At 45.3% G+C, this 24,601-nt stretch overlaps 1 protein-coding gene across 1 annotated transcript; it reads right to left on the bottom strand.

The window, feature by feature from the left end:
• Positions 1-27: 27 nt before the first annotated feature.
• Positions 28-23,528, bottom strand: LOC104374579 (uncharacterized). Its single transcript, XM_009980717.2, has 18 exons — positions 23,090-23,528; positions 22,382-22,496; positions 20,935-21,109; positions 20,209-20,320; positions 19,119-19,225; positions 18,162-18,288; positions 17,503-17,623; positions 17,137-17,222; positions 15,731-15,855; positions 14,399-14,458; positions 10,186-10,252; positions 8,925-9,019; positions 7,204-7,332; positions 5,614-5,728; positions 4,666-4,803; positions 3,826-3,992; positions 3,301-3,389; positions 28-377 (listed from the first exon to the last, which is right to left on the bottom strand). Exons 1-18 carry the CDS (start codon positions 23,181-23,183, stop codon positions 182-184), a joined length of 2,118 nt encoding a protein of 705 aa, XP_009979019.2. The 5' UTR covers positions 23,184-23,528; the 3' UTR covers positions 28-181.
• Positions 23,529-24,601: the final 1,073 nt, after the last annotated feature.

Below are 24,601 nucleotides of genomic sequence, written 5' to 3'. Positions count from 1 at the left end.
CACAAGTTGTCACCAAATGCACTCCTTTGACACTTCACCTCCCAAAAGGTAGTGTGGACCAAAAGTCTAAGTCCTCTGTCAGCAGCCAGCTTTTGAGCTCGAAGCTCAAAATACAGCCCAGTTCATGGAAATAGCAATGGTGGGAGTGCGAGGAGATGATGAATGAAAAAGCCACGGTGCTCTAGTCCATCTTCCATACCTTCACCTCTGGCCAGCTCCTGCTCTTGACTTGCTCCTGGCTGACACTGAAAGTGCTGATTTCTGGGGAAATGGGCTCGTAGGAGCGGAGAGATAAGCTTGCGGCAAGCAGACCCATCCGGACGCAGGTATCTGTGTCATGTTGAGCAAGCATCCCTGCGAGGATTCCCGCCATTAAGCTGTGGAGAGAAAGAAAGGCAGTTTTGAACACTGGGGAACAGCTTTGACCTTGGGACCACAGCCATTCATTTGTGAAAGAACTCATTTGGACCCAAACTAACATTTACAGAAGCAGAATATGTAACACAGGAAGGGTGAGGTTACAATGACAAGTTTTTGCTTTTTATATTTACTTTTAAATTTGGATTAACAAGTTGTGCTATTAACAAGTTGTGCTATTCAACAGGCTGAAAGAGTTGGGGCTGTTCAGCCTGGAGAAGAGGAGGCTCCGGGGTGACCTTATAGCGGTCTTCCAGTACCTCAAGGGGGCCTACAAGAAAGATGGGGAGAGGCTGTTCAGGAGGGCCTGTTGTGATAGGACAAGGGGTAATGGTTTTAAAATAGAGGGAGGTAGATTCAGGTTGGATATTAGGAAAAAATTTTTTACCATGAGAGTTGTAGAACACTGGAACAGGTTGCCCAGAGAGGTGGTGGATGCTCCATCCCTGGAGACGTTCAAGGCCCGGTTGGATGAGGCCCTGAGCAACCTGATCTAGTTGGAGATATCCCTGTTCCTTGCAGGGGGGTTGGACTAGATGGCCTTTGAAGGTCCCTTCCAGCCCTAACAATTCTATGATTCTATGATTTATTGGCATTTTATTTGCTTCTAATCTGGGAAGTTGAAGTACTTTCCCATTCCACCACATTTTTCTTTTCTCCCCAGTTTTCCAGGTGAGGCAGGAGAAAGGAAAGGAGTCTAAGAAGGGAAGAGTCTATTTTTCCCCTGCTCTTTAATTACTTTGTCACTTCTCTGCTCCTTGTTGGTGCCTCGTTACATTCCCTCCTGACCCCAAAGGGGTGGATGGGAAGAGAGGTAAAGTTTCCATATATACATGAGTTGAGCAACAGACACAGCTGGAAAAAGAAATCCAAAGCTGAAATGAGATTTTAGATTCAGATTTTTGTAAACTTTAGCTGTGGTTTTCTGTTTGAGATTTCCCAGTAAAAATGATGTGAGTGCTTGGAACAACAGCAGTCACCCACAGATCCTCACAAGGCACTGAGGAGACCATCGGGAGAAGGGGATGACTTTGCCATCTGCCTAGCTTTCGGGGAAGGCTCTGTTGAGGCACGGATACGTGCAGGGTGGTGTCTGTGATCGACTGGGAACAACTACTGTTTATTCGCAACTAAATACAGTAATGATGCTCGGAAGCTAGGAGAGGACAAAGGAGAAGTGAAAGAAGAGAGAAGATAATGACACCTGAGAGGAAGAAGCAAGGACAGGAAAATGTGACGGCAGGGAGGATTAATGAGCAAATCTACAAGGAAGGGAAAAAGACCACTTTATTTTTTGTGCTCTGACTAATTACCTCAACCTCTTTTTATCTAGCTGTAACAAAGGCATGGAAGATTATGATTTCCATAAACCATTCAATCTCTCAACAGCTCCAGAAGTTCAGAGTAAATATTTGGGGCAGCGTCCCCTAGCAATGCCGTGTGCAGGCACGCAGTGTGAAGTTGTCACAGCAGCCAGCTGCAAGGAGCAAACAGCCGCTGCTCCCTGCGCGCACACACAGCTCCTTGGGCAGCATCTCTGGAGTTGCAGGAGAGCTGCAGGGTCAAAGAGAGGCGTGAGGTGTCCTGGGTCACTGTTACTCCTATGTAACTCAGTTGAGGTGTTTGGCAGTGGCACACTTTATCTCACCTTCGCTCTTCCCTGAAATTAAGCTTTTTAAAAGGGAAGGGAAACGCTATAGAAGATGTTTACATTAGCCTCTAGACAAAAAATTGTCCTGTGGTAAGGGGTAGTTTTGTACCGAGCAGATGGTGCAGAGAGGAGACTGTGTCCCTGGAGGGTCTGGCAGAGGTTGGGCACATCTGCTAGAAGCAGTAAGCAAAGCTGAGCTCTCCTTGCGACAAGCTGACCCCACGAGGTTCCTCCCAGCCCTCATTCCTCTGCTGTTACACTTACTGCTCCAAACAGCACTTTGGTCTTCTCTGGAGAAGACCAGCTTGCAGTTAACTCGTCTCAGAGGTGATTTGGCACACAAGGAGTGCATCCTGGGGTTAAGTGGGTTAACTAGCTTGGCAAGAAGGTATTGATTGATCCTAACTCAAATATTGAGTGCGCTGTAAGTTTAAAAAAAACCTGACTTTTCCTTCTACCTACTCATAAAAGAAAAAAAAGAAGTGTTGCTACGCTGAGCTGTTGGTAGTTGAGAGTAGAAAAATAAAAGGAAATACCTGTCACATACAGCCTTTTGGTCTAGCCCAAGGCAAGGAAAGGATAGAATCAATTATCGTTGCATATGAAGCAAGAAGGAAAAAAACCTGACTACTACATATAGTTTGACAAGTTAACAAGGAGCATAAGAAAATACTATTCTGACAGACTGAGAATTGATCAGTGGGGCTAGGAATAATTCCTGTCATTTCCTACTCCTATGTACAGTGTTGTGTGAACAGCTAGGAGAATTATACAGCAGACTCTTTTGAAGCATGAGCTATTGCCAGAGGCAAATGCAGAACCTGATGAAATGCTTTTATAGGGTGATTTTAGCTACTGAGTGGCAGTCCCACTTCCATTGGAGAAGCGTGGAAGCAGAGCAGTTAGTTACTAAGAGAGCTTTGATGTAAGGTGGTTTACTTTGCTTTTAGCAGCTCAGCCCAGACTAATTCTGAACTACTAGATTGCCATGAAAGACTTGGGTCTTAAAGAAAAAGCAAAACTAATAATGGCAAGACTGGCTTCCAAGGTGCTTAGGGGCACATTTTAAGCAACCTTTGCAAGGAATCACGGTAACCAGGCCTGTTCTTGTGTCCTTGGTGTCTGTTCCTCAAGCAGCAGAATGTCATTTGCCTTTGCAGTAGAATTTTGAAGAAATCCAATTATAGCCCTTCCACATTTAGCTGGAGAAGACAAAGTAGTGAGCAATGTACCTGTCGCCGGCTCCTGAGACGTTGACTATCTCCTCCTTGCCGATGCGGATGGCGGGGTAGTGGGTGGCACAGAGGCTGGCAGCAGCAGTCTGCAGGAGGAGAGAAGGGAAACTAGTGGGAATGGCCCAAGCTGATAAGGCCTGATGTGGCTGATGCCATCCAGACCTGCACGGATGCAAAAAAAAGACAAAAAAAAAAAAGGCAAATAATCTTTTTTCACACTTTGAAAGGGATCAGCGATTCAAATGAAGCTTCCTGAAAATGAAGCTTGTGCTGATGAATATTCACAGCAAGCACATTTAAAGCTAGCTGACTATAAACACGGCTGCTAGGAGCCAGCAGTATATGGACAGACAACCTGATTTTCTTTCAGAGCTGTGTATTCCACCCCTCAAACACATACATTTGCCAGCAGTGATGCCATGTTTCCCTGGACTGCTATCATGCCACCAGAAAGAGCAATGGTGCTATATGGTCCCAGAAAGAAGCAACTGAGACCTCAGAGGTGGTTTTCTGTGCCTTTACCTGTTCATGAGCTCCTGGATGAAGTGAGATGCTCCCTCCCATGCTCTTGCCACACAGGAGGACACCGTGAGTGCCGAGGGTCACCACCACGCAGCGCAGGTGGGCCAGCAAAGGGCGGGCCAAGGCCACTGCAGTCTGGACAACATCTTCCAACCTGGATGGCAGCTCTTCAGAGAGGGGGGAGGAAAAACTGTGGTATAACTTTAAAGGTCCTCAACTGGCCTTTTTATGAGCATCACTACTGCTATTTATGAGTGCTACTATTTATGAGCACTTCTGAAATGTGGTTGATATAAAGTTTTTTCTTTAAATCTTAAGAAACACAGAATTCTCCATTAGACTTCCATACCATACCTCTATCCTATGCTGAGGAAACCACCCATCATGGGACTAAACGTGTCTGTAGAGATCAAAAACCTGTAATGAAGCACAACTTCCTTGTCTTAATGATGTTGGATTTCCACCTGCGTGTGGTGGGGTGTTTAATTTCTGGAAAAGGTGGTACTGTTGAGACAGATGCCCTCAGAGCATCATGCTTCAGAAACATGTTTACAAACCAGAGATTGTTCCTGTTTAGCTGATGAAGTGAGGCAAATAGGATCTCTGGTTCTGGACAAGAAGCCATCCCAGGCCTACTGTCCTCTTTGACAGATCATCTGTCTGGCCTGGGCCATACAACCCACACAGAGATGGCTGTAAGGTGGAAGACATCAAGAGTGCTTATGAATCCCCACTGTGTTATAACCCAATTTGCTTAAAACAGGAGCTGGAACAGAAAATGCTCTTCTCCAGGATCTAGGTTATCTAAAAGTGAGACTGATCTTTCTGTGTATTCAATACCTGCTGGCAGAGGGTTCCCGAGGGTCCGATTTATTGCTCTTAGCTCTTGCAGGTTGGGGGAAATGTACGTGAGTGCTTTCCAGCTGTCTGAGAGGAATGGCTTAGAGGCCTTGTTCTCATCTGTTGGCTCATAGCACACTTCAAAACAACATGGCAATTGGTTAGTTAATTAATTAATTAGTGGTTCATGTCTATCTCAGAGCAGGATGCAGTGTAGAAGGCTGAGCATGATCTGCATAACTGGGGTTATACGCGGCATCTAGTGGAAACTTAAATACTATTTCCCCCATGCCCAGGACAAGGTCTCCAAAGACGTCCTTTCCAGTGCTCAGCAATGACGCGGTTGCTTTTGGCTCTGGAGTGATATAATCAGACCTCATGTTTGTTACTCCTCTTAGCTGGTTTTGGAGCCTCTGACAGGTTTTAAGAACATTGTCTCCTTCTTCAGAATTTGCTTTTAAAAATGAAGGTGTAACTCCAAAGGTTTAAGAAGCCTTTGAAGGGACCTCAGTATACCACGGGAGAGTGGTATGTATTTTACAGGAAGTGGGAGAGAAATCTTCTCAAAAGGTGCTTTAGCACTTATTCTGAGAAGCAAACTCTATTGCTCCTCAAACTGGCAGAAACACATACTTGTGCTTGCCTTGAGATTAAAGGCAAAGAGAGCAGCTTTCCCAGCTTTCTGGCAGTGCCCGAGGGCTACAACATCTACACTACGGGAAATGGGATTTAGCTGCAGAATGAGAAAAACTCAGGGAAAGCAGAAATTTTTCATCCATTTGAAACAGAGTAGCAGAGTACGGAGAGGAGCACTGAATAACACAGCGTGTCAGACGATAACTGAGTATCTCCAGCAAACGGCAGCTGAAAGCGCTCAGGGTGTGCGGAGTGTCTTGGCACACACGCAGTTAGGAGCTACAGGGCCAGGGCTGGGCGAGTTCTCCTCACCTGCTAGCTGATGCTCTCCAGCTAGTTGGCAGACGTACTGAATAGTGGAAAGAGGCACGTTTCCATCAATGCACACTAGCGGGGCCTGGCACAGGTTCTCCTTGAACTGGGACACCTAGTGAAAATCCAGGACACAGAGTAGAGACAGCTTGAGTCATTGCAGAGGGACAAATTGATTGCTATTCAGACTCAGGATTTGCACTCATATTACAGCCCTTAGGTGCCAGCATGAACCTAAAAGAGTGATTCCCTAAGGAAAATGGATTTTTCCATTTGTCTCATCTCCTCCCCTTCTTCTTCTTCTTCCCCTGCTACCTGCCATCAAGAGCTGGACTCAACTGGCAGGGCCCCTCCAGCAGAGACGGGTAGTTGTTGGTCCTCACTAGACCACTTCAGTGCCTGTGGGTCAGTCAGAGACCTACAGGGAAAGGGAATGCTGCTATTTAGTGCCACTGTAGGATTCCCTGGCTTGACTACACCTTTGCTTACTGCGCATATAATTTAGATGTCCTCTGCACACAATGCCTCCTAAGACAAGTTGTTCATCACAGTATTTTACTCACAGGTCCTACTGAACCGAGTAGGGATGGGGGACAATGGAGCAGAGTGGGGAGCTGCTGGTCCCTTCTTTGGCTCTCTGAGGCTGCTCAACCACTGCTTGAATGCCAGGCCAGTGCTATAGGCACTCATGCAGCATCCCTCCTGTGTCTCTGCTAATCCTGGTGGAACAGGGGGCTGTGAGAATGCACTTTGCAGCAGATTGGTTCAGAGTTTCCACTAGCCACAACTGTTTTGTAAAGCTCAGGAGAATTAATCTGTCAGGTAATGGTTTTCTGTGCCAAGGCTTGGGAGGGGCAGGGTGGGGATGGAAGTGGGAGCAATGACCATATTTTTCCCTAGGAAGTCTCCACCTCATGGGGATCCCACTGGTAAGTAAATTGCACTTAACTTCCATGTCACTGTCAGTCATGAAGCACAGGCTTTTTGTTCTGTCGACAAAAGAATGAGTAGGGAAGGAGGGTGCAGTGTCGGGGCTTTCACTGGCTCAGTCCTTAATCACTGCTTCCATTAGCCCTGACATTTTGAAGGTTTGGACATGCTCAGCAGCAGTGCCTGTTGATACAACTCAGCATGTAGAAACAACAGGGATGGTGGGGAGGGGATGGAACAGGAAAATTTGCTTTAACCAGTGTTCTGTCCATTTTTTTGTTTTGTTTTTCCCTGAAGGGGCAAATACCATTTCTGCAGGTGGACTGGATTTATTGCTGGCTTTAAGGTGCCGAAAATTGTAGGTTAGCCAGGGCTAGTTAATGAAGAGGATTCTGGCCTACATGTCATGGGTGATAGTAGTGGTGATAACCGTATGGAGCAGAAAGAGATAAAAGCTCCATCTGGGTCAGCAGCAACAGAGGGCTCTGGTAGCTTGCCATGCTGCTATCTGAGTGGCCAATGTCTGGGGTTTACTGTAGGATTTCCCATGTTCCCTCTGCACACTCATATCCTCCTGGTACAGCTTCACCAGTTGCCTTTTGTCACAGGTCCACGCTCCATCGCATAAGAAAAAGCTTACAAATCAGACGGTATGCGTACGTATTGCTCTGTTATCTGGTGGTGGATGTCCATGTCTCCCAAGCCGATGCTGAGCTCCCCAGCACTAGTGATCACAGCACAGTAGGTGGCTGTGTTCTTCCCCTCCAGCTGAAGGACAGCACTCATGTCCTAAAACAGGGAGGACAGTTACGCATGGAGCATGTTTCTTCTCCCTGCCACACTCGGCTCATTCTTTCTCTGTGCCCACCTGATTGGTAGCCCAGCTGGCTGTTCTCCCTTCAACCTCTCTTCTCCCTTGAGTGAAGCAACATTTCAGAGATATCTCGGTCTAGACAGTGCTGGCAGATGGCTATTTTTTAATATTTGCAACGCAACGAATGCCACAGGTTAAAGAAATCTTGTAGTAAATGAGAGTGACAGGTCTCTGCCGTGCAGTTACATAGGTTGTGTCTCTGTCGTAACAGAAGGGTGGTCTGCAGCCCTGCCTGCTCCAGCCATCCATTCCCATAGCCTGTGGGACACTTGGATGGCCTGTCGACGTGCTGGCACGTCGTGGTGGCATGCTCCAGCTAGTGGTTGTCAGGCACCTCACTGACCGCGCAGCCTGATTTTGAGGGCAGCCTTGGAGCCGTTTTTACAGCAGCATCGCAGACATGGCTATGAGGTGTCCTTCCTCTGTGGGTCTTGTGAATGATCTGCTTAGAGGACTCAGGGCATTTCTTGGAATATACATGTGGACGGAGAAGTGGATCTGCCCCAGTAGTTCACAGGGAAGTTGGAGGTTTTAAGGAAAGGGCCCTCTTCAACTCTGGTGGTAATGTGTTTTGTTACAGGCAAGGATTGCTTGTCAGCTGGCCAGCAAGTCCATCTTCCCTTGGAAGATTGCGTGCTTTGATGGCACAAACTGTGCTGTGCTGGGTAGAGGAGGCATTATAAACCTGCCACTATGATGCCTTTATAAACCAAAAAAAAAGAGCTCATGTTCTCGTTGCTTCACTTACTGAGTTCCTCAGACATGTGCTCTATTTGGATACCAGGGTCCTGAGAGCACTAATAGGCCTTCATGGCCCTGACCAGTCTCACCTGGGGGGCTCCACCCACACCCCTGGCTTGTCTTCAGCCCTGTCTCATCACTATGGAGGTGCCTGGTGTCCTAGGTGAGGGTTGTTCTCCTGGCTTTCTCTGCTCCCCGCTGGGGTGGTGATGCTTTGCCTTGGTGCCCCTGGTGAGCTGCTCCTGGATCCCTGACCTCGGTGGACAAGCTGCTGTGAAGTCAGGTATTGCTCTGGTGCATGGTCAGGGGTGTATGCAGCTGTGTGGAGGGCCCTTCTCCTCTGAACCTGGGAGGTATTCAGCCTGGGCTCCCAGTTCCAAGTTTTCTCCGTCTTATGCTTTACCCAAACCAGGCTGATTTTGGCATTGCTTTGTCTGTCCTCAGGGTCAGGGTTTACATGTTTCTGGCTATGCTTAGGTCTTATCAGAATTTTCCATGGTTCCTCCTGATTTACTTCTTTCTCCTTCAAACACTACTCCCTGGAGCTGAATTCAGACCCCGTGGTTTAGACTCCAAACAGTATGTACTTTGAGCCTGTGTTTTGGAGGAGGTGGCTCCTTGCCTTCTAATTCTCTATAACTAAAGGAGTATTGAATTATTCCTACTCTTAGCCTGGCTCTGATGCCTGCCAGGGTTGAGAAGACTTTTCCCTTTAGGTAACATCATCACTTCCATGCTTCTGAGATGCTTCTACTGGGCAACATACCATGTGATGACAGCAGTGCAGGACAGACTCTGAATGTTCATCCTTCCCCACAGCTGACAAAAAGAGAGGAGTCTGTCCAAGACGGCTTAAGCAGTCTAAAAAGCAAATGGGAAAAAAAAGATATTAACAAATTCATCAGAGTACTGTGAACACAGTGACAGCCTGTGCAGGATGAGTGTCTGTAGGAAAGCCCTCTCCTGAAAAACTTAATTCCCATCAATCCTTGTCTAAAAGGATGTTCAAGATGAAACTCAGCCACAACTGGTGCAAATGACTGGCTGGGATTGAGCCGGGAGATATACGTCTGCCTGCTGCACTGGCACTCTGGCTTCTCTGGATTTTTTTTTTAATATCTGGGAGTGGAAGAAAAAAGAAGAGAGAAGAAATTTCTGCACTTCCCTAGCGTCATCTCCTTTACCATCACAGGCATGTGGGCTTTCCCATATTGCTTCTGTGCATGGCCTCTCCTGCTGCAGACCTTCCCACATTGCTGTTCCTACCATGCTATCTTACTAGAACCACTGAATCTGAATGGATTCATGGGAAACCCTTCCTCTTCTCCCTTCAAGTTACCACAAATTATATCTCAGTGGGTGGCAGTGGTGGCATTTCCCCCCTGCCCCTCAATCTTCTCCATTCGTGATCTGAAGTCGTAGGTTTACGTTAGGAAGTTTTGGGAAAGGTCAAAAAGCCAAAATAATCCTAAAATCATTTTGTAATCTGCCCCTGCTAATTTCAGTACCCAAACACTGGTCTGCTGCTGCATGTGGTGGAGCCCCAGGCACAGTATGACCTTTCCTGTTGCTAAGGGCTGTAGCCCTTTTTCTTCTGCAGTAGTACCTGTGCCCCAGTTCCTCTTGTCCATGCTGCATGGATGATCATATTTGAATAAGCTTATTCCTTTCAAATTCTTGACCAAAACATACTTTTAATGCAACTATAACCTGGTATTAATTCAGCTCTGAGGGCCAGGCGTTCAGTAGTCACTGGAGATCACTGATGCTTATTTAACTTTGATTTGGGGTCACTGTGCTAGATGCTAGTTAACTTCATATTTGTGGATCTTTCTTTTCCTGATCCCAGCTCCCTCTACTCTTATTTCTTGGAATGGCCCCTGCCTTTTCCAGGCAGTCTGCCCACTGGTACGTTGCCTAACGCGTCCCAGATCTTAGGAGTGTTCAAGAGCTCCTGCTGTTGAAGGAATACCGAAGGACAAATCACAGCTGGCATGCACCCACAGGCAAACCTGAGCACTAGGCACCTGCCAAGTTTCTTCCAACGCCGCCAAAGGTTCGTCTCACTCTGCCAGCATTTGTTTGCCCACCGCCCTGGAAGGATAAATTGTTAATTGGCAAAACTGGGAGGGTTGCCTGGCATAGATGCTACGTCTCCACTAACATGTAAAGTGAAGTTGGTGTTACTGAAACATAAGTCAGCAATTAGAGGGAGCAGAAGGCATCTAGCTACCAGACTGAGGGCAATACAAACTTCTACAACCATCTACAGACTTCAACCTTGATGACAAAGGCCAGCTTCCTAGGAAAGGAGACTCTCACTGATCTCCCCATGCGTTGCTATTTTGGTGTTATTTCGTAAGACCTCTTGAACAACGCTAATGAGTATTTTGGTCGATATGAGCAGCCTTCTGAATTTACCTGCTCACAACAGTGCTGGGACTCCAGAGCTGCTGACCCAGACCCGATGGGCTCTGCAGCTGCCTTCCAGGCCACTTAACTTCCCCCTCAAGCAGTTTGTTTGGTGTGGTTTTTTTAATCATATATTTTCCTCTTTGAAGGTAAAATGAGGAGATTTGTTACCTTTGTGCTGCCTCTGTACTTTACTCATGGAAGGATGTTTCAGTGTCTGAATACTTCTTCATTCACCCTTCTCCTCCCAGACATCTCCCGCGTCAAAAATACCCTTCTTCTCCACCTATGTTGTTATCAACTTCTCTTTTTTCTTCCCTCTGCTTTCCACTCCTCTATCTATCTGTCAGTCTGTCACAAACAGCCAAATTGTCAGAATACAGGCAATCCCTCATCCATCTCCTTCTAATTTTTCTGCCAGAAGAATTACATCAGTAAGTGCTCAGATCAAATTGGGCTTCATCTGAATATCAAATGGTTTTAAAGCTCTTGTTTCATAAAGTCCTGAAACATACTTTCTATTCCTGAAGACAGCTTGCCACTGGCTGTCACAATGATCTTCACAGTTCTGGACAATTCAAAGCTTTTAAGAGGATGTTGAGCAGTGGGGTGGCAAGCGCTGAAGCGTGTGCGTGTCCATGCACAGCAGCTCCTGGCCCAGACTCTCTCTGCCCCATGTTAGCCCAGGTACACCAGAATACCCCTACACATACACACTTTTTTTCATGCTTGTAAGCACCACTATCTATCCTAAACAAGTAAATGTATTCCTGTCTCACAGTAAGAAATACTCTGCTTCCAACCTGTCACTGTTCTTGGGCATTCTCAAAACTCATACTGAAGCTTCCCGAGGACCTCCCTTTTTCCCCTGTGTGAATCTGTCCTTTGCACACAATGCTTTCTGCTGCATCCAGCCTTATGACCATAAGAGGCTGCTCTCTCGTCTAAATGTGCTCTTCTATTACTCTCTTCTGACCTCCAGGCTGGTTTTGTTTGCCCTGACTCTCCCCAGTTCTGTAGTCTGTAAGACTTGGTGCTAATTCTTGACGCCTTTGCTTTTCTGTCTGACAGTTCTCCAAGCGCTGAACTGCTCAGACCACCTGAACAGAACTGCCTGTATATTAGCAACCTATGGCCTCTATCCATCTTTCCACTACTTGTCACTTCTCATCAACCCAAATGACCCTCCATTACATTCGCTCCTGCTCCCTGGGAATTGCCACCAGTACTGCCAAGAATGAGGATGTTTCCATCTATAACTGTCTCCTGTTGAGTGTTGCAGATTTCCAAAGCACTGAGCTTGGCTGTTTTAACTCTGAAACTTACAATCCATAACAGCGGCAGCCAAAGGAAAAAAACCCAACCTACTCCAAAGTAAAAAGCAAGAATGCTTGTTTAGGCAAGTCAAACATGGCTTTGAACACTGCCTCTGTTTCAATATTAAAAGAAGGTACTAACTAGTTCTGCTATCTGCTTTTCAAAACTGATGCCTGCAGGAATGTTGAAAATACTCATGAGCTCCTTTCCTTGTCTGGCATGCTGATCTTCTCTTTTAGTGCCTCAAACATCCCAAAGGCAGAGTTTCAGGTTTTTATGCCAATTCTTGCCCTAAACAGCAGATGTACCAGCCTCCCATTCAGGGACCCAGCTGTGGGTGGCCTCTGCTGTTGTACAGCCCCACAGGGCATAAAAGAAGTGATGATGCTAAATCTCTTTTTAAAGTAGCAGGTGGATGCACTGAGAGAGAAACTAGCAGCCTCTTTTTGAGGAAAAAGAAATGACTGACTCTCATTGTGCCTTGCTGGCTCAGCCAGTAACTCCAAGTCTGAGCGATACTTGGGTACCTCTTTACATTGTGTTCAGGTGAGGCTGCTCATGATGAAAGAACTTGAATGAAATGGACTTGCTGAAGTGAGACTGAGCTGATTCTTTCTGGCAACGTTTCAGGGAGTTGAGGGAGTCTCTGGCACCTTCTTCCATGTCCTAACAGGCTTGAATTCCTAATGTAAAAACAAGACTCTGCTCAACTTCTGGGTATCTTGAGAGAGTTATAACCATGATGCTTCTTCCAGCACCTTTGTCTGAGCAAGACTGTGCAACCTTCTTTGTAGGTCAGATAGTTACTTATAAAGCACTTTGCTTTTGGATAGCCTTGAAAGCCATGTGGAAACTACAACCAGGACAGAATACAGGTGCTTTCTTGCTAACTGGGACAGCATGAGGTGTGAGTGGTACCCCAGTGCTCTGCAACAAATCCAGCATGCATGAGGGTGGGACCTGCTCAATGCTGAGTCCTTTGAAAAAACCTGTCTTTAAAAGCCAAAACAAAGCAATGCTGTTGGGGGTGCCTTTTCCTCTGTGCCTAACCACAGCAGCTGTCAGCAGGGATGTTTTGGCTGTCAGTTCCCAAATCCTCCTGCAGCTTGGCGTTTGGGTAGCTGTTGTGACGGACCATCAGCTCCGGGGCTCACTGCTATACAGAAGGGTAGCTAATGCCTCACTTTTTCACGCAATGTTAAAATATCCTTTTTCCTTTTCCCCTGTTAGCTGTTTCCAGTGCGGTCTGTAGCTGCCCTTGGCCCCTCACTATTCCGTGGATGGTCCAGGGATCTGCACTCATGTCTGACATGCCAAGAGATGGCTGCCCACCCTTGGATACAGCTTAGCTCCTTGACTTGATAGCTCAGTGTGGGGAATGTATGTTATCAGTTAGATCACAACTGAGGCAGTTGAACTTTTGGGTTTGCAAGCCTTCATAGCTGATGCTGCAGCATGTGTCCTCCTTGACCATTATAATATTGTTTGGCCACTGCCTCTGTGTCATCGAATAGCCAACTTCCTTAAAGACAGCTTCGCCAGCATGTCTTTCCCTATCTGACTGAGAGGTTTTCACAGATTACCTCATCTGACAGCAGGAGTTTCCTGCCTCAGCAATCAGTATAGAGTAATTTGAGACAGGAAACAACTTTTGAGCAAGCTTCACCATCTCAATCTGTAGTACTTCATATAGCTCAACAAAAAATGTATAGGCCATGCAAATGGCTGTCATTTGCATGGGGAAGTCCCAGGTCTGTTTCACTTCAGCTTCTTGGTTGTTTCTTGGTCAAACCAAATTGAGAAGGAGAGGGTCTGGTGACATTTAAAATATTCTGATTTTTTTTTTTTAAGCAATCTGTTTCTTTTTTGTGACTCAAATCCTCTATGACTGAGGAAGTCAGCTCCCTTCTTTAGTTGTAACTGTGTCAGTACTACTTTTCTCAAAGGTTTCTTACAACTGGTGAGTACTCTGCTCGGAGACTCTTGCTCCTATTCATGCTGCTTTCCATAGCTAAGACAGTCTCAGGCAGCCAGAGCTGGCTCTTACCCGGGGATTTCCTCCCTAAAGAGTCTGTCCTTGAATTAGAGGTTGTCATAGCACAGTGAGGGTCTTTACCTGTTGCTTTTAGATCTTTGCATATGTGCTTTGAGAGTGCCCTGGGCAGCTCTTCTGCTAAAAGAGCTCTTTGGGCTTATGGCATCAGAGAATAGCCTCAAAGCACCTTAACATGGTCTGTAGGAGCCACAGTCGTATGCGGAGATTGTAAGGATGATACATTGCTCTGCCCCTGTCTTAAGCAGTAAGGTTAGTGACTTTCAGCACGGGAACAGAGTAGGTCAGTATGTATCACCCCATTGCCCATCCAGACAACACACCAAATATTCAGCTCTACACCTCCCAAGTTTGTGTATATGTGTGCATATAGACATGTGGATATCGTGCACAGACACCACCTTTTCCCCCTGCCGGAAATGGCAGTGGTGCTAAGAAAGCTGCTATAGATACAGTACCAGGATGACAGGGTTCTGCGCCTTGGCTATAAAGTCAACGTTGATACCTCCAATCACCACCTTTAAGAGGGAAGAAAGAGGTAAAAAGTGGTTGGAAGGACTTGAGGGAAAAGTTTCCAAGTCGTCTTTGCTTTTCCTAGTTGTTTTCCCCACCCTCTTGAAAGCTATCTAATCTACAGTGTGAAGGCTTGTGCTTATTTTGAATGGCTAGACACAGATCTGTACAACCCCAACCAGAAAGAATGGAAATCTCTTCTATATGTTGCTTTCTGAATTATGCCTGCCCATAGGCAGCCCCACCAAGGCAGGTGGGATGTTTTTGTGTACACATATGGGTGCTGCTGGCAGTTTCTTTGTGTGATCATAGAGTAATATAAGAAGTTGCAAGGGTCTGGTCATGTCAGTGCCCTTGAAGCCATCTCTCTTGGGACAATTTTTGACATACCAAACCTCAGAAACATTCCTGCATTGCTGTGTAAAAAAGCAAAGACAATGGGAAAAAAGTGGGCAGAAAAATGCAGTCGCTTCTTGCAAGCTCCCAAGAGAAATTGCCATACCCAGTAACACTTTATGGATCACTGTCTCATTGTCCTACAAAGCCAGAAAAAGCACTACAGCTCCACAAACAGGAAGTTTCCAGATTCTTTGGGGACATGCAGCTAGTTTTGCTCATTCCATCAAATGCTGGGTTATTGCCTCTGGAGTCACTGCCCTCTTTTATGTTGACAAATCCTATTGCAAATGTGTTTTAGAAAAATGTTCAGCTCCCTAAAGACTACCTAAATTAGATTTCCTGTAAATTATGTGACGCACACAAAATCCAAGATAGCAAATAGAGTATTAGGGTTACAATGGATCTCATTTAGGATATGCTGTACCTCTTGTAATTTTGGCAATCATGTGCAGGAGGTTAACAAGAAGAGATATTTATAAAACGTGTATGGCTCAGCAGCTCAAAATATCTCCCTCCACCCTCTTCCAGGTCTGCTCCTGTAGTCACGAGTTCCCTGGCACTGAGAGCAATACAGATGAAGTTGTACATAAGGGCACAGTAAAAGGTGAAAAGGTGATTAAAGTTTTAATGGATTTGATGGTCTAAGACTTAATGGGATTAGGCTGCTGTCACTGTTTATTCTCTGTGAATGTGGCTAGGGGCAGGAGGAGAGGATGTTTATCTGAGAAGAATAAAAAATACTAAAGAGAGAATATCTGCCAGTGTGAAGCAGAAAGATTGGTCTCTGGGTGAGTCACCTTTTACTTCTAGGAACAGATAAAAATTCACCCTGTGCTGTCAGCAGAGAGGCATTATATAGAAGGCAGCAGGAGACTCACTGGCTGAGGTGAGGTTTTGTCCTCTGGCCGAGGCAGGTTCCCCTTCCTTCTGGCTTCCTGTAGTTTGCTCAGGGCCACTGCGATGCAGCTGCCCACTCTGGCGTTGTTCTGGATCAGAGCAAGGTCTGTTTGGCATTTCTTTGAGGAAAAGAAAAAATACCAGCAAGATCGACCTATCAGAAGCTTATGTAGGAACTGCCTAGAAGGAGAAGCCAGAAAATATATGCTGTGAGGCTTAATAAATCTGGTCCCCCTGTGCCATAATCCTTCAGGGGCACACATACTGGGTTACAATACTGCATGAACACCTTGAATTTTTAAAAGTTTTCACCTTCCTCCCCCTGTGTCCACAGAGAGGAAAACTGTTATCTCATTTGACAGATAGTGAACAGAAGCAAAGGCTTCACAGAGAAAAGAGAAGGTGAAGTGCTTAAACTAGAGCTGAGTCTAAAAACCTGAGAGGATCTTGGTCAGCTTTTCCAGAAAGAGATGCCTACTGAGATTTTTGCCAAGTCTTTATATATGGCATCCAGTCATTATTAGCCAGCTGGATTGAGTTGAATATAATGAACTACTACTAATTAACTAGTCAACTCAAGGTACCGACCCTGCCTACAAGAGGCAGGCCATTTCCTCCTGGCTGCAGAAGATGCAACAGCATCCTTGGTGCCGCAGCCCAGGCTGGTGAGCAACATTTATAAGCAATTTTTTTTAAGCAATTTCACCGGGAGCAGAGTAGCAGAGGCTTTGAAAGCCCCACTTTGTGGCTGCATATAGCTCTAATGTACAACAATGCCTTTACCAATCTGCCCTGACTGAGCAGGTCTTCTAGATAGTTGGCAGAAGAGCCTGGATGTGAACTTGGCTCTCTCAGATCCTAGGCTGGCATCTGAGCCAGTAGATCTGCTTTCTCTTGCCCGTGCAAGAGGATTCCTGCTCACCCAAGGATGTTTTCCTTCCAGGTTCCTCTTGCTATGCACCCCCGCGAAGGGTTGGATGAGGCAGTGTGATGTACAACGCAGTGCTCTGGGAAGCCAGGTACCTCCCACTGTGCAGCCCCACCACGGACAACAGTGTCCTGAGACTCCATCATGGAGCAGGCAAGCTCAGTTATCAGATGTCAGGGATCTCTTTGGGATCACCTGTATCACACTGTACCTCACAGGACCACCTGCTGTCTGTGCTGGCCTCTAATTTTTAATGCAAAAGTGGATGAGGACAGTAAGGGTACTCCTGAAAAGTAGGATGCGGTCACTAAGCTCTCATCTGTTTGCAGAGTGTGAAGTGTTTGCCCCTTGCTAGACTGTCAATAAAGTGACAGCGTTTTCCACCGAGTATTATCAGAAGAGTTATAAAGTACACTGGAGTACTTTCCACCCCCCCATCCCCATTCAGTAAAAGGATACTGGAGTCCAGAGACTTCCCATCAGTTAATTCATTGAGCTTCTGTAACATAAAAGGGGTCAGTTCTTTGCCTGTGATCCCTTTGGACCTGCAAATGTAAAGAAAACACCTGCAGATGAGGACTGAGCTGAAACAGCACCAGAGGAGAAGCACTGCTGCTAGCAGATAAATTATCTCCATAACCACATACCATAAAAAGTCCAGTAAACAAGCTTCAGGTTGGATAAAACTACAGTTGAAAGCATTTTGTGGGCTCACCCGTGCCAACGGTTAAACTGTGCTACAGCCGCTGCAGCAGTGTCCCTGAAGTCGTTTACTTCCCCAAGACCACCAGGTAAGCAAAAGATAGGGCTTAGGTTGCTTCTCACCTGGCTTCGCTGAGAGCTTGCTGGATGGCCTCTTCGATGATCTGGCCAGGGGCAGCTCGCTCCTGCGGACAGGGCACTGCTATCAGCACCCCACTGCTCAGGCCAAGCCCCAGAGCACTGGCTGGGAGAAGACAGGCAGATCATTAGCGGTTCCCCTTGGATAAATCAAATGCTGAAGGAAAAGGACAGAGGAGAGTGGACGTGGGACAAAGGAACATGCAGAGCTGGAGCTCTTGTTCTTAGGTGACCCAAAGACAGGGTCTTTTCCAGCTACCAATCAATTTACATCTGAGCATTTTGAGTCTGTCTGTCCAATAAGAACAGCAAAGATTTTTTTATTTTTAAAGAAAACTGATTCTGAAGGCCCAGAAGCTGTTTTTGTAAACATATTAACATGTTCCCTCCACTTCACCAGTGCGAACACAATGTGTATGAGCATGCCAAGGTGGCTGCAGCTAGGTAAAAAACTTGCTGCAAAGACTGAACTTCCCTGCTACTTTATTTTCAAAGAACTGAAGCAGAAATGGGGAAGGTGGGATGGCTTGTTTTTCGGGATAAACGCTTCTCCAAAGTTAAAAAAAGAAAGTGCCTCATCCAACGTCATTTTTGTGTCCCTCTTTTCCAGGGCTCTACATGGGCCTTTCCCTTCTGAAACACACCAATGAGTTCAGCTGCTTCCTCTTCGTCCCGGACATGATATGGTGCCTGGAAGCCGCTCTGGCGTGAGAAGAAGGCTGGGAACTCCCTCGACTCTCCAAAGGCAGCCACACAGACTCCTTGAGTCTCCTGCAGCAGTGGAGGCGAGACAAGTAGGTAGTCAGTGGAGGGAAAGGGGACACACCAAAAGAATGGGATTTTTTCCCTCTACCCAGCTAGAAACTGCCTTTCTTTAGCACAGGGTTTGGTTATTTTTATACATCCCATTCTATTCCATTCTGTCACCAACATTTTTCAAAGCAATGAGCCAGATGTGGTAATGGGTTAGACAGACTCTGGCTTACTGAGACACAGAAGACATGCACATCCTTTGCTTGTGTTGGAGTTGATCAAAAGCCATGCAGTTATCATTAGCACAATACTGAGTCCAAGGCAACAACCCATGATCTGAAGATATGTCATGAGCTGACAGGAACTCATTCATGAGTTCTATTTGCGATTGAGAAGTATTGATGTTGGCTGTCACCTGGAGTACTGGCCTTGGTGGTTTCCAACTTACCAAACCTTAAAAAATTACTCTACTGAAAATAATCTTGATTCTCATTTTAATTCTGATTTTATTTTAGTGTTCGATGGATCTAGCTTGCCTGATCCATCAATTCTGGAGCATTGTCCCAGAAAAGCAAATCTAAAGCCAGAGAAAGAGGGCATGGCTAGTGCTGCCTTTGGCCTCAGTTGGAACAGCTGCTGGAACAGCCCCTCGGGCATGGATAGATTTATGTGTGGGAGCAGCCCAGTGTTTGTATAGCCCCAGGACTAGAGAACTGTAAATATGGCTTCAGATACTCTCCACAGTAATTTCTAAAAATCTTAGGTTAAATATCTACCTCAACTGGGCATTCTGTACACAAAAAGTACAACATTACTTGCTTTCAGGCTCAGCAGCCCATGCTACCTACCAGATATTCCAGTGTCCTGCCAATATCAAGGATAGACTTGACTCCTGCAGATACAACAGCAACTGGAGTTCGTCCTAGCTCTGTCAAGTCAGCACTCACATCCAGAGCTGTCAAGGGACAAGCAGTGATTATGTTGTACTGCAAGCTGATGTGATCTGCCCTCTTAAAAAAGCCTGGGATGGCACTGACTGCTTTTGCAACCATTTAGATCCACGAGCAAATATAACAGGTTCAGATCATGCCTTTAGGTGTCGAGATTGAAAGAGAGATTGACAAAAATAAGTCATATGGCTTAGGGCAGAGGTGCAGCCTTGCACTGTATCTTTCAGCTCTTTGATTGCATCGATAATCAGCATGCAAAAAATTAATAGAAAAAAGAAGTGTTACAAAGCAAGGACAAAGTTCAGGGAGATCGAATATAATTTAAGTAGATTTTGATTTTGGTATTGACATCACTGGCAAAAAAAAGAGTGTTACAGGAGCTTTGCTGACTTCAGGATACTTCCTGGTCTGGAATTTACACAATAACTGAAAGGGATGGCATCCAGCAGGGTAGCGCGCTTATGCTATGCTAGGAATATATATGGCTAAGAAGAGGGAAGGTGCTTAAAGGTCACAAACAATACTGCCAAGGCTGGGCCGTTTTCCAGAGAGGAGCACACACCTCTAACACAGATCAGGGCCTAAGACTCTTTTGTGGTGAGACTCTCCCTCTCCCCAGCTGAGAGTGACTCAGTAACAAGGCTGTGCTCAGCAGCCAGTATCAGGTTACCCAGCCATTACAAAGTGGGAGAGGTGCGGTCAGCTCCTGTTGCACCAGCAAACAATATCCATATATAACCCCGCGTAAGCAAAGGGTAAAGAGAAACTCCCACCCTCTTAACAACTGGCCAGTGCTCAAGAGGAATGTTCTGAAGCTTCTGGAAAGGAGATACTGGGGAGAAAACAACCGTAGCATAGTCAAAAAGAATGGTAACTTTACTCTTCTGAGCAGACAGTTACTGCAGGACAGACTAGGAAAAAGGAACAAGATGGAATTAAATAAAACAGTAGCAAAAGAGAGAAAAGTAGAATGTATTGATTCTCTTACTGTTCTCTCCTCCCCGATGGACACCCCCTATGCCACCTGTCACAAACACGGGGATTCCTGCTTTGTGTGCAGCAATCATTGTTCCGGATACCGTAGTGCCACCGGACAATCCCTGTTAGGGAACAAGCAGTCACAGTCAGCACCCAGAGTGGCCCAGAGAATATCACATGCAGGCAGCTATGGTTGTGGTCTATCACACAGAAGTGTCACAACAGCCTACTGACAAGCACACAGCTGACAAGAGAAATTCTGATACAAATGTTCTATTAAGCAAAACTGCAGAGGAATCACTGCCCCTGCTTCGTAAGCTGTTCTTGCCCTGATGATAGCAAAGCCCTTCATTCTCCAGGGCTTTCCAACCACAACGCTTCACGGGCAGCTAGGGTCACCTTAAGCACTGTGTGCGTTACTTGGGATGGCCTGTGTGTCACATAGTTTACATGTAACTGATGATGATGCCTTATCATGCCAGTAAGAATATTCTTAGCCAAGCACTCATGGCTTGCCAGCAAATCCAGAATGACTTTTCAGGAGCCCTATTTTATGATTGCTACTCCCTTACTCTTCTGTATTTTGGCTCTAGATAGGACCACGTTTGAGATTACAGATAAGATACCACTTTACATGATGTTTTCAAGAGGTTTAAAAGCCACCTGGCTTGAAGCTGAAGAGCACTATACTATTGCTGTATACAAAACACTGCAATGGAAAGTCTGTACAACATACCTGGCTGAGAACATAAGGGAGATCTCTCCGAGAAACTTTAACTACGTTTTTACTGCTTGCCAAGAACTCAAGTTCCTCATCTGTGAGTCCCACATGGATTTTACCCTTTAAAATACCCACAGTGGCTGGCACTGCTCCATTTGTTGTTACAATTTTTTCCACCTCTCTGGCTATGCTAGAATAAGATAAACAAGACAACAATCACAAAATCAGTGAGGCAAACAATCAGACAAGAAAACTGCCGTGTTTGATGGCTATCATTCCCTGTTTACAGATTTATACAGTTCTTGTGATTTCAGCTGAGTCCAGTTCCTCTTCTGTATCTTCCTAATGGCAGAAGTGCAGAGTTCCCATTTTCAGGACAGCGATGTCCAAGCTCTGTGATTAATTTTTGAGAAAAATCACTTGGTTCACAGGCAGATCTGGTTGTACAATAGACTACTGAAAATAGGGATCTTCTCAAAACAGGACCTTTCTGTATCTGTTACCTGTTATTTCTGAGATCATAGACCTTCACAGAAACCCTAAGTCATTCAAGCCCTGCTCAAATGACTGGAGTACATTTTTCACGATACAGGCAGTCAGATACAGAACAACTGTGCCAAAAAGCTGCAGCCTGAGGATACTCTAGGGCTACAGACTAGGTCTTTCTAAGCTTTGCCAGTTTTATACTCGATCATTCGTACACTATCCTTTCTAAGGGCAACTGCTTCTTCCTGTCTGAGCTACCTGTACATATGCTAGGCAATCTTTAACTACTGAAACTACCTCCTTCCCAAAACCGAATTTTTAGAGCTTCATTCTAAGACAGAATGTCAGGAAAAATAATGGCCAGGTAAAAAGCAAGATGGAAAATCAATACTGAAACATTCCTGTGCTTTCTGGAAACAAGGATGGAGAGGAGAGTGTAGTGATTTCTGGCACTGTGACTCAATGAAACACAAATCTACGGAACATCAATAAATAAAGGGTAGAGGAGGGCTCTATGCAGGGCACAGAAGGCAGCGAGAGGGACCAGCAGCCCTCACAGTAGCCGCTCTGAGTGATGCTAAGGAACAAATTTCTCTATTGTGTTCCACTTCTCTTTGCATGACAAAAGATACACCAAGAGAAACTGCAGTGTTTTCAATGTCTGTACAAACTATGCAGCTGAAAAGGCTGGTAGTCTCTCTTAAGAGCAAGTGATGACATTATCTGCTGCCATGTTTTAAAGGAAGCCAGAAATTTAAAGTGTTAGATAAGGAGATAAATAGGTATTCCATATGTGTCCTTGAAAGTCCAAATACAATTGTTTTACACCACAGCTCATGTTCCGCATGCTTAGCAACCTGACATTTCCATTTGCTCTTACATAGTTTTGGCTTGACCAAGAATACTGATACCCATCAACCAGTTATATGCCTTTTTCCTACAACTTTGTTGAATGAGGAACATCAAAATCCACCACCTCAGATTCTGAGGATAGGCCATGCCATGTGTAATGATAGTGCTTTCCAAGGCTACGACTGGTCTCCCCTCCATCAGAGCTTCCTGTATGGAGGGCTGAATTCTGAAATAAGCACCTGGGGATAAAAACAGAAAAGTGAATTATTTGTGTGGGTATTTGCAGTAACTACTGAGCTGTAGTAGTAGGCAAATTGTAGTAGTAAAATTGTAGTAGTAAAAGGCAAATTGTCATCATCATGACAAATTTATCCCCTTCTTTAGCTGTCATAACAAATTTATCCCCTTCTTCAGCTGTTCTTTAGGGTGAATTCACAAATAACTTCATGAAGATTAAAGCTATGTTTTATGTAAGTGAAATATTTGCAAAATATCTCTACTCTTAATATCAATAATAAACCTCATCATCATCATCAAATGGTGCTCCTCTGCCACCATTTTGCAGCCGGATTGTCACTGGCTCCAGTAACATTACTTTAAATTAGCATTACTGCAAACAAACAGAGCCCTGCAACCATGCCCAAAGAATATGTTTTAAAAGAGTGGAAGCACCATGTATACCATAGTAACTCAATATACTATAAGACTTTTGTGCATCAAGACTATTGTTGCACTTTGCTTTGCTCCCAGAACACCGCCAGCAAGGTCCCTGCTACATTCAGATGAGGAAAATGCTATCCACCCAGGTACTGTTTCAGAATGCACTACTCACCATGCAGAAATCTTCTCACTTGGGTGGTCCCACGTGCCGCAGTGGATGCATGTCTTCCCAGTCTATAGGTTATCTTCCTAATCATCTTGTGCATAAGGATGGTCCTGAGATAACAAAAGTCAGGTAAAAAATGGAAGAAGTAATTTAGCAATGACGTGACCCTGTGAAGCTGAACATATCACCTCTTGCCTTGGTCTTGGAAGATAAACAAGACCATGAGATTGCCTGGAGACTCCTGATGTGTCAAGCATGAGCTAAAGTGTCAAAGCAAAATATTAAGCTACAGAAATGGAGTAGGAAGAGTTCACCTGGCCTATTGCCAATGCTAGGCTGAAATTGTGGTAGAGCAGAGGAAAGGATGAGGAGTAATGAACTAGAGAGTTTAGATGTAGACAATCTTTTAATTTCCAAAGCTACTTGCTCATGATAAATTGCAGGCTCGGCCACTGCCGCCTCCAACCTGAAAGATCACAAGGAGAAATCTACAAGGCGGATGCAGGCCAAGGAATGCTATAGTGAGATTAACTGGGTTTTTGCTGGTGTCTAGGAGAAAATAAGCAGTTCAGTAATATGAAGAAAGGAGCTGAGAACCGGTAAACCAGATTGTAACTACAACGAGGAAAGAGCAGCTTTCCATAGAGCTGGGAGTGCTTTATGTAGGCTCACGTTATGTCACCCTTCTTAGCGCAAAACCTTGGAAGCAGAGTGGCAATTCAGCCCCAGCAACAAACTCCAGAACTCCTCTGGTCTCTTAGCAACTCCTATTCACTTTAATTAAATTCATTTCCAAACAGAGAAAGAGGGGGAGAGAGTTGTAAAGGTTACCAGACTGGTCTGGTCTGGTCTGGGCTGCCGGGCAGTTTCACTCAATGCCTGGCTGCTTCACGTATTTTCCCTGGGCATTTGGCCATATCCCTCGAGCTTTTCTATTCCTCACCCCTTCAACAGAAGGAAAGGATTTCTTTCTTCAGTCCTCTGTATCTATTGCTAATTTAGATGGCAAGTTAATTAGAATACAGTACTGTGTTCATGTTACACTTAGCAGAACATGGCTCTGATCTCGTACAGTGTGTGCACTACAGCTATACAAAACATCTTATACTCAGGGAGAGTAATTTTGCCCAAATCTAAAGACTTCAGCTATACGACAGCTCGGGCTGCGTAATGCAGGAAAAGAGGGACCAGTCAAGCCATCAAGACAGACATTGTCATAAAAAGCAATATACACTGAGTGAAACTGTAAAGATTTATTTTCCACTTTGCAAATCCTTTTTAAAGACAAAAACCTTAATTAAGTTTATGGAATTGTATCAAGACACAAAAGTGGCAAGAGCTCTTAACTCCATGCTTACAACCTCTGCCTGTGCTATGCTCAGCAGCCAGCACCCTGAGCAGTTCATGCAAATGTACTGGTATCGCTCTGTGTGCGTACACACCCCTCGCTCTCTGGGACAAAGCCAGCTTTGGAATCAATTCATTAAGCCAACAAGGTTACACCAAGGATCGGTTGAG

Source organism: Tauraco erythrolophus, chromosome 4 (assembly GCF_009769465.1).
Source record: "Tauraco erythrolophus isolate bTauEry1 chromosome 4, bTauEry1.pri, whole genome shotgun sequence".
Classification (NCBI taxonomy): Eukaryota; Metazoa; Chordata; class Aves; order Musophagiformes; family Musophagidae; genus Tauraco; species Tauraco erythrolophus.
The sequence above is the reverse complement of the archived record's forward strand: the minus strand, read 5'-3'. Positions and strand labels throughout refer to the sequence as shown.

Bases quoted from the DNA above. Each gene is read 5' to 3' on its own strand.
- LOC104374579 (XM_009980717.2), bottom strand. From the start codon at position 23,183: ATGCACAAGATGATTAGGAAGATAACCTATAGACTGGGAAGACATGCA. The intron at 22,497-23,089 runs GTGAGTAGTGCA...TTTTATCCCCAG, and splicing joins AGTGAGAAGATTTCTGCATG to GTGCTTATTTCAGAATTCAG. The intron at 17,624-18,161 runs GTGTGTTTCAGA...GTCTTCTCCCAG, and splicing joins GGAAGCAGCTGAACTCATTG to CCAGTGCTCTGGGGCTTGGC.